The 12500-nt window shown below is 44.6% G+C and overlaps 3 protein-coding genes across 10 annotated transcripts in view; 1 reads left to right on the top strand and 2 right to left on the bottom strand.

The window, feature by feature from the left end:
- Positions 1-12500, top strand: part of caska (calcium/calmodulin-dependent serine protein kinase a) — a 91611-nt gene that overhangs the window by 50863 nt on the left and 28248 nt on the right. For all 4 annotated transcript variants that reach the window (XM_041056709.1, XM_041056707.1, XM_041056706.1 and 1 more), the window contains exons 6-11: positions 9239-9341; positions 10066-10241; positions 10779-10901; positions 11275-11358; positions 11516-11615; positions 12457-12500. The exon at positions 12457-12500 is cut by the window's right edge and continues 78 nt beyond it. In XM_041056709.1, the coding sequence (XP_040912643.1) occupies positions 9239-9341; positions 10066-10241; positions 10779-10901; positions 11275-11358; positions 11516-11615; positions 12457-12500 (630 nt within the window). The remainder of the gene's footprint in view (positions 1-9238; positions 9342-10065; positions 10242-10778; positions 10902-11274; positions 11359-11515; positions 11616-12456) is intronic.
- LOC121194121 (probable G-protein coupled receptor 82) lies at positions 1033-4699 on the bottom strand. Of its 4 annotated transcripts, none has more exons than XR_005895358.1 (4): positions 2549-4046; positions 2274-2414; positions 1802-2172; positions 1033-1492 (listed from the first exon to the last, which is right to left on the bottom strand). XR_005895358.1 is itself a non-coding variant. In XM_041056757.1 (4 exons), the coding sequence occupies exons 1-4, from the start codon at positions 4632-4634 to the stop codon at positions 1990-1992; spliced, it is 1209 nt and encodes a 402-aa protein (XP_040912691.1). In that variant the 5' UTR covers positions 4635-4699; the 3' UTR covers positions 1033-1989. The 4 variants fall into 4 exon arrangements, 3 of the variants coding, with proteins under 3 accessions (XP_040912691.1, XP_040912690.1, XP_040912692.1); XM_041056757.1 differs by adding an exon at positions 4604-4699 and having other exon boundaries at positions 1033-2172; positions 2549-3402; XM_041056756.1 differs by having other exon boundaries at positions 1033-2172.
- LOC121194123 (probable G-protein coupled receptor 34) lies at positions 5208-7993 on the bottom strand. Of its 2 annotated transcripts, none has more exons than XM_041056759.1 (3): positions 7589-7993; positions 6871-7462; positions 5208-6787 (listed from the first exon to the last, which is right to left on the bottom strand). In XM_041056759.1, exons 2-3 carry the CDS (start codon positions 7437-7439, stop codon positions 6229-6231), a joined length of 1128 nt encoding a protein of 375 aa, XP_040912693.1. In that variant the 5' UTR covers positions 7440-7462; positions 7589-7993; the 3' UTR covers positions 5208-6228. The 2 variants fall into 2 exon arrangements, with proteins under 2 accessions (XP_040912693.1, XP_040912694.1); XM_041056760.1 differs by having other exon boundaries at positions 5208-6778; positions 7589-7991.

Here is a 12500-nt window from a genome sequence, read left to right as displayed (position 1 = left end):
AATGTCGTCCTGAAGGGACATTTACAAAGGATTTTTTTAGACACTCAGTTAAATTGTGTTTGTCCACATTTACTGAAAGTCCACAACAAACTTTTACACAAAGTTTCCTGCCCCTGAGGATAATTTGTGACAGGCTTTTGTACTTTTACTGACGCCTGATCGTCCGCTGCATGAGGCCAGTTGGAGCCTCTTCACTGGGAAACTCTGACATGTCAGAGCCTCTCCTCGGCTTTACTCAGCCTGGCTGCAGAGCAAATCCACATTCTACATATGAATATGTACAAGTCTGATAGATGGAGACTCATTTCCCCATTAAATACTTGAATGTCATCTGTTTTTACACAGTAAATGGCCCTGGTCCACTAAGACCTCTTTACGATACAGAGGAGTATTAGCAGGGCTGTTAGTGCTGTTTGTGTGATGATGGCTGGCTGTGTGGCAGAGCTAATGGCTTCTTTAATGGCGTCCAATGGGCCTTGAGGTGTCGACCATGAAATTCTGACATTGAGGTTTCACAGTTACAGACACACACAGTCACAGATATTCATGTCGCACATTCATGCCCAAACATCTGTGTCTATAACTACGTTTTAGTTTGGGTTTGTTGGCAGGTTTAACACTTTGTGTAGCACAGTTCTTGTCACATCCGTTTCAGGTTGTTTGTTGTGTGTTTGCAGGTGTTTGATCTAAAATAAAGTTCATTAAAGTTATGTCTCCGCTCTACGTTTAAATAATGCGTAGTAATATCTAATTAGCATGATCATTGATCATCAAATAATTGTTTTAGTTGAACATTTGCTGGTTTCAGCACATTTCTTTATCATAATATGGTCTTTTTTTTTGAGTGTAGGTTTTATTTAATTTTACAGACAAAATGATTCATTGATTAATAGAGAATTAAAATAATCTTTAGTCTCTGCTTTATTTTCTGTTGCATTTTAGTTTTAACAGTTTCATACACATCCTTCTGATGAGAAGCCGGAGATAAAGATCCTGTTTTCACTGACACACCCGTAACCTTTCAAAGTGCCCTTTGGTGCAGGAAGTGCTGCCTGGTGGTGGTGATTTTCACGTCTGACAGCGATTTTTCTGAACAAACATAAACAATACTCACTGTGACGACAGTGGACGACCACTGGAACTCATGCCGTCTCTGGGGAGACTCCTGCCTGTCTCCTTATACAAACAAATGAAAGCAAGAGTGCACATAGACACTCTCACATACATACATGCCCCAGACACCCAGAGGTTTAAGTAATACTCTTTGACACGGGCGACTGGCGTCTGTAATGAAGCCGAACAATCGGGAGGATGACGTGGATAATCCTCTTCCTACCATCTCCCCCTCTCTCTGCCTTCATGTCTCTGTGCGTGCTGGGCTTCAGTCTGAAAAGCCCACGTGGGGCCCTCAGGGGACGCACGTCTGCAGGGGCCCCACTTCACAGAGCATGTCTTCTTCTGCAGGCGCTCCCGACACAGTCTCACACACCTTCTGCACAGACACCAGTGCACACTTGGTAATCCCTCATCAATAACTTAAACACAATTAAAGAACAAGGTTTGTGACACAGATATCAAATATTCATAGGCTGCTACTACAAACATTTCCATGTATACTGGAGAGACAACAACTTTTTTCCAGAGTTTTTATCACATTTCAAGTCTTTTGGCAACAAAAGTCTTTGGCTAGAATCAGACTGGGAGCATTGCAGTTTATGTCTATATAATCTATAGATCAGTCCATATAATCAGTTTATATCTATATAGTATATATATATTTGTAGACTGAAAAACATCTTACCTGCCAGAACATCAGAGGTGGGCAGTGAGTCACATCTACACAATAGTCAAGCTAATAGTATGGTGGAGATTTTGAGAGTGTTTATCCATTGAACTAGTTTGTTCTTCGTGTAACGTGATGAACCACAGTACGTTAACGTTCTGCTCCAGACTCTGTGGAAAATCTGTCCCACAAGTTTTAAAAATCAGCTACAGAACACTTTCACGACTGAAATCTGCAGTAGTGGAGGCCGCTGGTCTGCCCCCGGGGTTGTTCCGGTTGTGTCCAAAAAGTATGAGGGTTTGTTGACGGAAGTTCTTGTCTAAGAAGAAGTACATCACAGGGTCAGTTGAACCTCTCAGTGCGGCCAGAAGTAACAGGCAGTTCTTCAGCTAAAGGAAGACAAGAAGGAACTTTTTGTTGCTACTCGATCTGATATAACTGTAAAGTAGCAAAGAAAAATGTTTTTCGCGTTAACTTGAAATGTAGTCACCTCGACGAAGGTGGAGAGGGGATGGCAGTGGTTCCAGGCGCTGGTCCTGGGTGGGTATGTCAGCTGACGTTGATAATGGGCCAGAAAAATGAAGATGGGTTTGAAGATGTGGTATGGCAGCAGACACACTGAGAGAACAACCTGGAAGGAGTAGGTTGAAAAAAATGCTTTTATGTTTAACCGAAGACAAGGGACATAATTCTGGTTACAGATGCAATAAGCATACTGTAACATATGATATAAACAGTATATAGAATAATAAATCTCATAGCTACCTGGATGACGACGATGTTTCGGAACACCCTACCCAGCAGGCCCTGGGAGGTGGTGATGTTGGTGCTGCGACGTGAGCGTCTGATATGCCTCAGTACTGTCATGTAGGACAGCAGCACCAGCAGGTAGAACACAAAGAACATGGTGATAACAGGCACAGTGAAAGCCGCAGACAGACTGCCTCCTATTTCTACTGCAGGGTTGTAGCACGCTTCCATACATCCTCCTTTCTCAGCTTCTTCGTACCCGCCGGCTGCAGTGGCGTTGCCGCTCCTTGCTTCATTCACTGAGTAGTAAACTGTCACTGGCACAGTGCCTCCCACCGCCACCACCCACACCAAGGCACACACCCTGCTGGCAAAGGATGCCCTCGTGAGACGGGTGAAGAAGGCGGGTGGCAGCAGGGTTGTGCAGGTGCTCGGTCTGGAAGCGTGGGTGTGCTGGATGAGGGCGGCAAATCGACTGAGGGCCACCCAAGTGAGGATCATGAGGCTTATGTAGACGTTAATGTGGAGCACTGGGGTGATACCGTGCAGGACCAGCTGACACAGCACGCCGCTCTGTGTCCAGACCGGGCCCCAGGCATAGTAGGCTGCGAGGAAGGGCGTGGTGAGGGACAGCAACAGGTTGGAGACACTCAAGTGGGACAGATAAATGTGGGTGGGGGAGATGGTGGAGATGCACCGCAGGAACACCCACAAAGACAGTGCATTGCCTGGGAGAGCGGTGAGGAAGAGGAGCGTGTATACGGAGGGGAGGAAGAAGAGTGTGGCAGCACTGGGACAGAGGGAAAGAGAGGAGGAGGAGGAGGAAGTGTTATCTGACGGAGAAGCATATGAGGTGTAATCCATTTGATCTGTAAGAACACAGAAGTAAGGGAGAAGTGAGAGGACAAAGACACACATCTGCTCTGCTACACAACATCATTCAGTCCGTGACTCAGGTCACGCTAACACAAACCTGTCTAAACTTTCAGACGTGTTATATGATCGTTATATCATATAATTGTTATGTGATCGAGTTTCAAATTACAACAGGACGAGATCACATGATCAAATAAAGTCTGGATTCTAACCAAGTCCAGGTGAATAAGACACTGAATTCTCTGCTCACATGGTAAATTTAGTGTAATGTAGATTTGTCAGTCTCAGCACTCTGATGCTCTCGGTCCCACTTTTTTAAAATGAGGTTTTCATACTTTAATTCATTCGAGTTAATTCTTCGCTCTCATCCTGATCCGTGTTAAACGAGGCCCGCTTCTGTCTGGTTCTTGTTTTACGCTGTTCTGCACATGAACCAGAATGGGAAGAGAGACCAGAACACCTTCAGCATATTTCAGTGATCTGGAGTTTTACTTCAGTTTGAACATTTTCAAATTCGTATTCTTCGTTTTTATTGCTTTTATTGCTTTGCTCCTCCATCAGCAGACTGAGACATCCACAGTATAGGAAGGAGCTCTGCCACAGGTCCTTCATTCCCTCTGCTGTCAGACTGCACAGCTCAGCTGTTTAGTTGTTCTCTGGCCTAACGTTTCATCTCTCACAGTATCCTACTCATCACTCCATCATCGTGTCAATTTGTGTATATAGCCAGTTTTTACTGTTTTGGTATTTTTTTTAAACTTTCTTAGACTGTAACTGTGATATTTATTGCACTTTTTTTTTTTTTGTACTTGACTTTTATGCACAATTCTTATTTTTCTACACTTTATCCTTTTTACTGTATTTCTTTTGAGCTACCTAACAAGTAAATTTCCCTGCTGTGGGATCAATAAAGTGTTATACTCTACATATTATGAAAAGCTGAAGTGGCAGATCAGCCCATAAGCTAATGAAAAGGTTGTTGGTTCAACTCAGTGTCCTTGAGCAAGTTAAGATTGAAGTTATATATAAACACCTAATGTTCGTTTAAGTCAGTTTTAGTTAAAATTAGAGATTATAAAAAGGAATTATTTCAGTAATAAAAATCTGAGTATTAAAGTTTAGCATCTGGCAAATGAGAGCACATATCCAAACTTACATCACACACAGATCAGCTGATGTTTGTGTTCTACATACCGCTGACAGGAGCTCTGATGAGATGGTTCATGGACACAGCAACGCTCCTTTAAATGAAATATTCACAGGACGTGTAAACAGAGCGTAACATCAGCCTCAGTCTGAAACTTCTCTCCAAGTTCCTCCTTCTTACTGAGCTGGAGGTTTAAGTTAAGCATTTCAGAACTAGCTTCTTCTCTGTGGGTGTGGTGTTCTCACATTTTCTGTATATTTCAGCTTCCTCAGTTACCGTGTCTGATAGTGAGATGAGCGTTGTGGAAAAACTAGTGTTAGAAGCTTTGATTCTGTGTGTGCTTATGAATCTTCCCCTGCATTGTGGTGCACGCTAACAGCAGTGCTCTGCATCACTTTCCTGCTGTGTGAGCATTTTACGACCTGCACGACTTTTTTATTCTCTAGTTGCTCAAATATGGAATTTAGAGTTTCCACGCTTCTTGTTGTTCAGAGGAAATGTCTTAACACCGTCTTAGGATGGCGCTGCTGTTCCACTTCTGAACAGAGACCTGTGTGTGTTGTCAAGGGCTTAAATTTCTCACCTCACCACTTCCGCATCATGTTGTTGAGTCCATATAGGTCGACACATAGAAGTGTTTAAATCATTTTCTCATTCATTAAAAAAAAAAAAAAAAAGCATGATCAGTACACTGGAATATGCTTTTGAAAACAATAATTACATGCAGTGATCACATGCACAATCCTTAGTAATAGAACATGTTTTTTACAAAGCTCTGACATTTGCACAGTGGAGCTTTCATGTCAGTCACAGGTGCTTTGGGTTCTCTGTAAGCTGGTGATTACTGTCAGAATTTGTCATGAAGGTTCAGGCTGATGTCGCCTGCTTCAGTTTTGTGTCTGTCGGGTCACACACTGTTCCACTCGGCCACCGGAGACTGTTGCTGCACAGAAAGTCCCCGATCATGTTCACGGTTCTTCTGCAACTGAAACAGTGAACTGATAATGTTGATAGCGGATGAATAGAACAAACTCTTTAATCATTCTCTGCTTCCAGCTTCTCTGATGTGAGTGTTTGCAGCTTTTCTCTCTTTTACTTCACTTAAAACAGAACGTTTTTGAGTTTTGGACAAAAGTAATTCTTTGATTTATCCTGAAGTAAGACTTTGAACATTTTAAAAAGATATACATGCTGAACATCTACATGTTAGCGTTGTCAGTGTGCACCGCTCAGTGCCACTGTGCTGGCATCCTCTGGACTGATCACCTAATCAGTTTATTGAAAAACTTCAACGACAGATTATTCGATAATTAAACATGTTCCACTGTTAAAAAAGTGATTATATAAATGACATTCATTGGCCAATTGACCCAATTAACAGACAAGTTTTAGCAAAAGGACAGGATTACTGTACAGGAGTGTGTGAGTGAAGTGATAAACGCTGCTGCTTTGCACAGACAGGATGATCAAACTTGGAAGATCATTTGTGTCACAGCTGGTACATTAGTTCGGTGCTGACAAAGAGGCGTGTAGCTCAGTGTCCTCTCACAGAATCAGTATTGAATTGATGCACACGTTGAGGAACGCCGCCGCCGCTGCCCCCTGGTTTGGTGGCATGGCTGCTGTCATGGTAACGGGGCGGTCGATGGAGGCTCAGTGTGTCAGAGTACTCTCACAGCCCGGTCTGGTTGGATTCTGCCTTCTCTTTCAAATCGGTGTCAGTCTTCCCGCTCCTGCTGTCCGGCTCATGAGTGGAGCTGCTCCCGCTGACTCCAGCAAGATCTCGCACACAAAGCATGTTGTTCACCAAGCGCAGCACCTCCTTCCTCACTGAAGAGGATAAGAGGAAATACATGACAGGATCCAGGCAGCTGTTTAAGGCAGAAAATAGCAAAGTCACCTCATTGGCTTTGTCAGCCAGCTCCCTCCAGTAACACGGCGTGTGTGTGATCTGAGTCTTTATGTAGAACACCCTGACCATGTGATACGGGACAAAACAGAGCGTGAAGACAAAGAGGATGAAGAAGGACTTCTTGGCAGTTCGAGTGTAGCGGGTAGCGTTGGGCAGGTCCGGTTTCTCTTGCGATGTTCTCAGAAGTGTTTGGGCGATCTTTCCATAAGACATCACCAGAGCGATGAATGCAAGCCAGAAGACTATCACCACAAAGATGTTGATGTTGGCTTTCCACTCTGCACCATAGAGGGTCTTGTAGTGGAAACACCTGCGAACACTAAAGATATTCAAGCCGCTCGTATCACACACTCACAATACTGAGACTCAATAGATGAAAGTTTGATGAAAGGTGTCACTAACCTGTCCGACTCTGAGTTACTCTTCGACACCACAAGTGCCAGAGCTAAGATAAAGGACACGATCCAGATAAGAGCACAGAGGGCACAGCTCCACTTTCTGGACTGCAGTCTGCGCTTCGTCCCTGCACCCCGGTGGATCTTCAGGTAACGGTCCACGCTGATCAGCCCCAGCAGCGTGACGCTGATATACATGTTCATGTAGAACAGGTTGCCTGCCACTTTACACAAGGTGGGATTCAGATTCCAGATGTTACCATTGCTGTGGTAGAGTATCCTGAACGGGAGACACGCCACCAACAGCATGTCTGCAAAAGCGATGTTTATGAGAAACACCCGCACAGAGTTCTTCTTAGAGTGTACGCAGAAGAAAACCCACAGAGCGACAAAGTTCCCAACTAGACCCAACACGAAGATTATAGAATAGGACACAGCCAGAGGGATACGAAGTGCCTCCTCATCCACACTCCTGCAGTCATTGTCAATGTCATTGGTCATTGTGGTGAGAAAAAGGGAGGTGTTCGGAGGCTGGAAGGTGGTGGCAGCAGGTGAGGTGGAGAAGGTTTTTGTCATGGTGGTTTTTATGACCCTCAGTCCTGCACACAGATGAAAAAACAGGTGAAAAAGCTGTCACTGTGTTTTGGATTCACATAGTGCAGCCCTCATCTTTCATAACAAACTAAAAGATAAAGTTTCAAAGAGGAACTTGTCAAATTACTCACCAAGTCATTGAAGTCCATAAAAAACTTCCACTCGCCCGCCTCACACACACATAACCACAGTATGTGCTGAATAGCAGCTCACTGATGGTGTTTCTTTTCCTCTGACTCTCGCTTGTATTTTCCTCCGAGTTTAATCTGTAGGAAGGACTTTCCAAAACGTTGCTGTCCTGAAAGGATCCTTTCCTTTTGTCCCTGTGCAGTCGACTTTCTGCTGTTGTCTCTCTGTCTGTGATCTGTGCAGTTACGAGGAGCCAGCCCTCCCCAGCTGTGCTGTCGAAACTGCACAGAAGTGCTGAAGTGTAGAATGCGGTTGATGTGATGTTGAAGAGAGAAAAGCTCGAGCTGTGTTCAGCCCTCTCTTTCCTCTCCACCACCACACAGAGCTCAGGCTGAGGCAGAGAGCAGAGACTGGGCAGGGCTCAGTGGGATCACACAGCAATATGCTTTCCACTTTGGGCTCTGACTATAATATGGAGGTATATGCTGAGTGGAGCCAACTGTGAGAGAAAAGCAGTCCCAGAATACCACGGTATGCCCCCACAATAATTAAAGCGGGGCCTTCAGAGTAAAGCAAGGCCAGGTTTAAACGGCCACCGGGAGACATTAGCTGCTGTCAACCTCTCATGCTAGATTTGTAGGCAGAGGGTCGAGGGAGCGATGCACCGTCTGCTGAATGTTAATCACAGCTTCACACGATGAAATGTTGGGTCAGAGCAGAGGTGTTGTTAACAGTCAGCGCTGAACGTGCCCTACAAAAGCTGTGTACACGTTTACAGATTCCTCTTCACCTCCAGATGACACACATACACTCTGACACGTTGGCAGATAGTATGGTAGTATAGTTACAGTAACACCCCCATACTATAACATGTGAAAGCAGATTTACACTGTCATGGACAGGAACTCCTTCAGGTGCTCAGCAGAAGCGAAAATCAGAACATGAGATTTTTATGGCTGTTGATGAACAGCACCTACAGAGGGAGATGATATGATACGATCTCCAGAACAGTTTCTGTCAGCCGTTACATAAATTCACACACACGACACATTTACACATTATTACGCAAGAGAAATGAGCTGTAACCACAGATGTTGTACATGAAATGAGAAACACGGGAATCCAAAGAAGAGGAGAGGACGTGAAAAGATATAAGAAGCTGCTTCAGTTTCAGGCAAACCAGAATAGTCCTGTCTGAGCTGCTTGATAAGTAAATATTGATCCATCTTTTAGGATCATGAGGTTGGAACATTTTAACCTCCTCCCCACGAGCGGCATGATTTAATTTGCATTTTGATTATTTTCTCCTGAAGCATTTGCTGTATTTTCTGTTTTCTGTTTTTTTTACATCTTGGTTGGGAACAAAGCGTAAGGTGCTGGATGACAGTTCTTAATTTTAACTAGAACAAACTGACATTACTTAACATCCAAACATAGTTAAAATTGCTGTCAGAAATAACAGGTTTGATATGCATATGTGTTGCTTCTCTCCTATGATCCTCCTACACTGAAGGTTATTTGTGTGTGGTCGTGGTGGGCGATGGTTTGGGTGTGTCCTGCACATGTGATCTTTGTTATTTATGAGAGGGTGATGCTCTTTAATTAGCAAAAGACAACCATCACATCTCGAGCCTCTCTTCTCTCGTTCTCAGCCTCACTGTGTCCTGCTGGCGTCCAAGGAGAACTCGGCTCCGGTAAAGTTGGGGGGCTTTGGAGTGGCCATCCAGCTCGGAGAGTCGGGACTGGTGGCAGGAGGTACAGTAAATATCACCATACATACCAGTGCTCCCATCCTATCATTCACAACACAGAAGCTGCGCTGACATTTGAATTCTCCTTCGTGGGCATATTTGTGGGGAAAAACAGAAACACAGCAGGTAATTGCAGCAGTAATTTGAGCTGGGTGGGGTTGACAGTATGATCCACATACACTCCAGTTTGGGATTAAAATGACCAGCGCAGACAGTGTTAAAATCACACCACCTCCCCTGGAGACAGAAATCCCATCAGCCCTGTGTGTGGGAGTTGTCCATGGTGGCAGCTGATTGACATCTGAAGTCCACCTTTGCTGTGAATTCACTGTGGTAACGACAAAATGACAAAATGACAAAACTCGGGTGGTTCAGTCCCCTCGGCTCGCTGTTTGTTACCCACGGGGTATTTGTGGAGTAAGCAACCTCAAAACCCAGGTAAGTACACAAGACAAACAACTACATATGCGTGTGTGTGTAGCTGAGCTCTAATAAAGTGCTCTTTATTTGCGAGTTGGAAGGTTCCATAGGAACAGAAAAACATGAGATCGTTGCTGCAGGTTTCAAAGGAGGAAGCACAATCTGACAACACTTTGTTTTTCTAGTTTAGTGAATGTAAAAATAGAATTTTAGAGGAAGGAAAAAGTCCTTCCTTTTACGTAGAAAAGTAAAGTAAGTAAATTATGTGTGACTTCACAAATGTGCATTCTCTGTCTTTGTACCCTCAGGTCGGGTTGGCACTCCCCACTTTATGGCCCCTGAGGTGGTGAAGAGAGAGCCCTATGGTAAGCCGGTGGACGTGTGGGGCTGTGGAGTCATCCTCTTCATCCTCCTCTCAGGGTGTTTGCCTTTCTACGGCACCAAGGAGCGTCTGTTTGAGGCCATTTGCAAGGGCAAATACAAGGTCAGGAGCTTATTCAAAGAACCTCCACAGACTGAGCGTGGGGTTTCATACATTCATACCCACCCTTTAACTGCGTTCACGTGTTATTTCTATAACGTTTTGCAGCTCAGTCTAAATGTGATCTCGTTTTCCATTAAGCTGAACAGCAGACACAGACTGAGACCACCAAAAATGTCCGAGTGGACAGGAGAGGAGCAGGTCTTAGACAAACCCCCATGTTAGTCCAAATCATTTGTACAGTTATTACCCAAACTTTGACCGACTCTGTCTGACGTAGATTTTCACACACTGAGTAATAAACTAATGAAATACATGTCACCAATGTGACGGAGTGAAAGTATAAGCACCATTATATGAGTTTATTCAAGGACCTTAGTTTTTTCCCTGAGAACAGTACTTGAGTAAATGCACTTACAGTTACAGTCCAGCAGTGGTTTAAAGGGACCAGGTCCTTCTGAAGGTCTGGATCTGATTCTAATGTAGGACCAAGCCCAGACAGTTGCTGCGTTCCTGTAACGTCTGTGTTTTTGTGTGTAGATGAATCCGCGGCAGTGGAGCCACATCTCTGAGAGCGCTAAGGATCTGGTGAGACGCATGCTGATGCTGGACCCTGCCGAGAGGATCACCGTCTACGAGGCTCTCAACCACCCCTGGCTCAAGGTACGGCAGGGCCCCTCGGGAACACAGGCTGTTTTTTTATCACAAGCACCTGAACGCATCATCAAGAATGGTCATAATCACAGCTGCTCACAGCTGCACACAACTGAAACGAAACCGAATAAACGTTTTCCAAGTTGGACGACCATCTCATGCCTGCCTGCAGTGCCTCAAACACAGCTGCCTGTGGGCTCATCCCTGTCTGTTAGTCATGTTCAGCCTCTGCCTGCAAGGTGCAGCTGAAGCATCGCGATGAAACACAGGCTGAGCAGTTCTCCTCATGACCAGTAAACCCATCGTCATGTGTACAGTTGGTGGAGTGCCCCTTTAAGACCTCTGCTAGTGTAAGCAATTTCTTTTTCTGTGTATTTCTGAGGAGAGGGACCGATATGCCTACAAAATCCACCTGCCAGAGACTGTGGAACAGCTGAGAAAGTTCAACGCCAGGAGGAAGCTCAAGGTTTGTATGTACACACATGCTTGCATGCACATCTTTTGCAACATTCAAGACTTGTTGTCGTGACACCACCTCTGTGTGACGATGATGAGATAAATGTCCACAGAGCCACAGATGTTGACGGCTCGTTGTTGTTGTTGTTGTTGTTGTTGTGTTTCAGGGGGCTGTGCTGGCTGCAGTGTCCAGTCACAAGTTTAACTCCTTCTACGGAGACCCTCCCGAGGAGCTCCATGACTTCTCCAGTGACCCCACCTCCTCAGGTACACATGAAGGCCTGTGCTCACTGACATGTTTTACCCTTTCATCTGTGACACACTTCCTCCCTCAGATTTCCTTCCTCTTTTTGCTCTGTGGTTGCTTCTCCAACTGCACTGAAACTTCCTGAAAAGACAACATACAAACTGTGTTAGCATAGATTTTGCTGGTTGCTTGAACACATTTAGCGTAAAAACAACATTCCAGCATTCATATTTTTAACAACATAACAGCCTTTCAGCTGTCACTTCCTGTTTAGGCTGCTGTTTCACAACTCTCTGTTTTAATGCTTTATTCGTGACATTCTGGGCCCGTGTTAGTTTTGTAAAAGGGAAACAGAAGCGATCTCTTTCTGAATACAGTCTTCCAGACAGATGTTGATGGCTGTCATTTACTGATGGTGTTATTTACTGTACCTCCTGCCCGACTGTCCGAGCTGGATGACCGTCTACAATATTTCTGCTATTAATTAAACTGTGTACTTGTTGCGTCTATTTTTAACATTGATGTTCATACATGTGCAAAATGTCAACCCGTTTATTTGTGTGTCTGTTTCTGTTAACGCCTCCCACCTGTTAGGACTACTAGCAGCAGAACGTAGGTATCTGTGTGTGTTGTGATGCACGTGATTTAATCTTAACTATTAACAGCTTAATGTTTTTAGTAGCTCTGATCCGATGGTCACATCGGTTAAAGCAGGAAGTGCAGAAAATGTTTCAGTCTCTAAATGAAGTGCATGCTCACTGCAACAGGATCCAGATGGACTGTTGTTCTGATTTGTTTGTGTGCGTGCGTGCGTGTGTGTGTGTGCGTGTGTGTGTGTGTGTGTGTGTGTGTGTGTGACAGGAGCTGTGTCTCAGGTGTTGGACAGTTTAGAGGAGATCCATGCT

This window comes from Toxotes jaculatrix, chromosome 15 (assembly GCF_017976425.1).
Source record: "Toxotes jaculatrix isolate fToxJac2 chromosome 15, fToxJac2.pri, whole genome shotgun sequence".
In the NCBI taxonomy this organism is placed as follows: Eukaryota; Metazoa; Chordata; class Actinopteri; family Toxotidae; genus Toxotes; species Toxotes jaculatrix.
The sequence above is the reverse complement of the archived record's forward strand: the minus strand, read 5'-3'. Positions and strand labels throughout refer to the sequence as shown.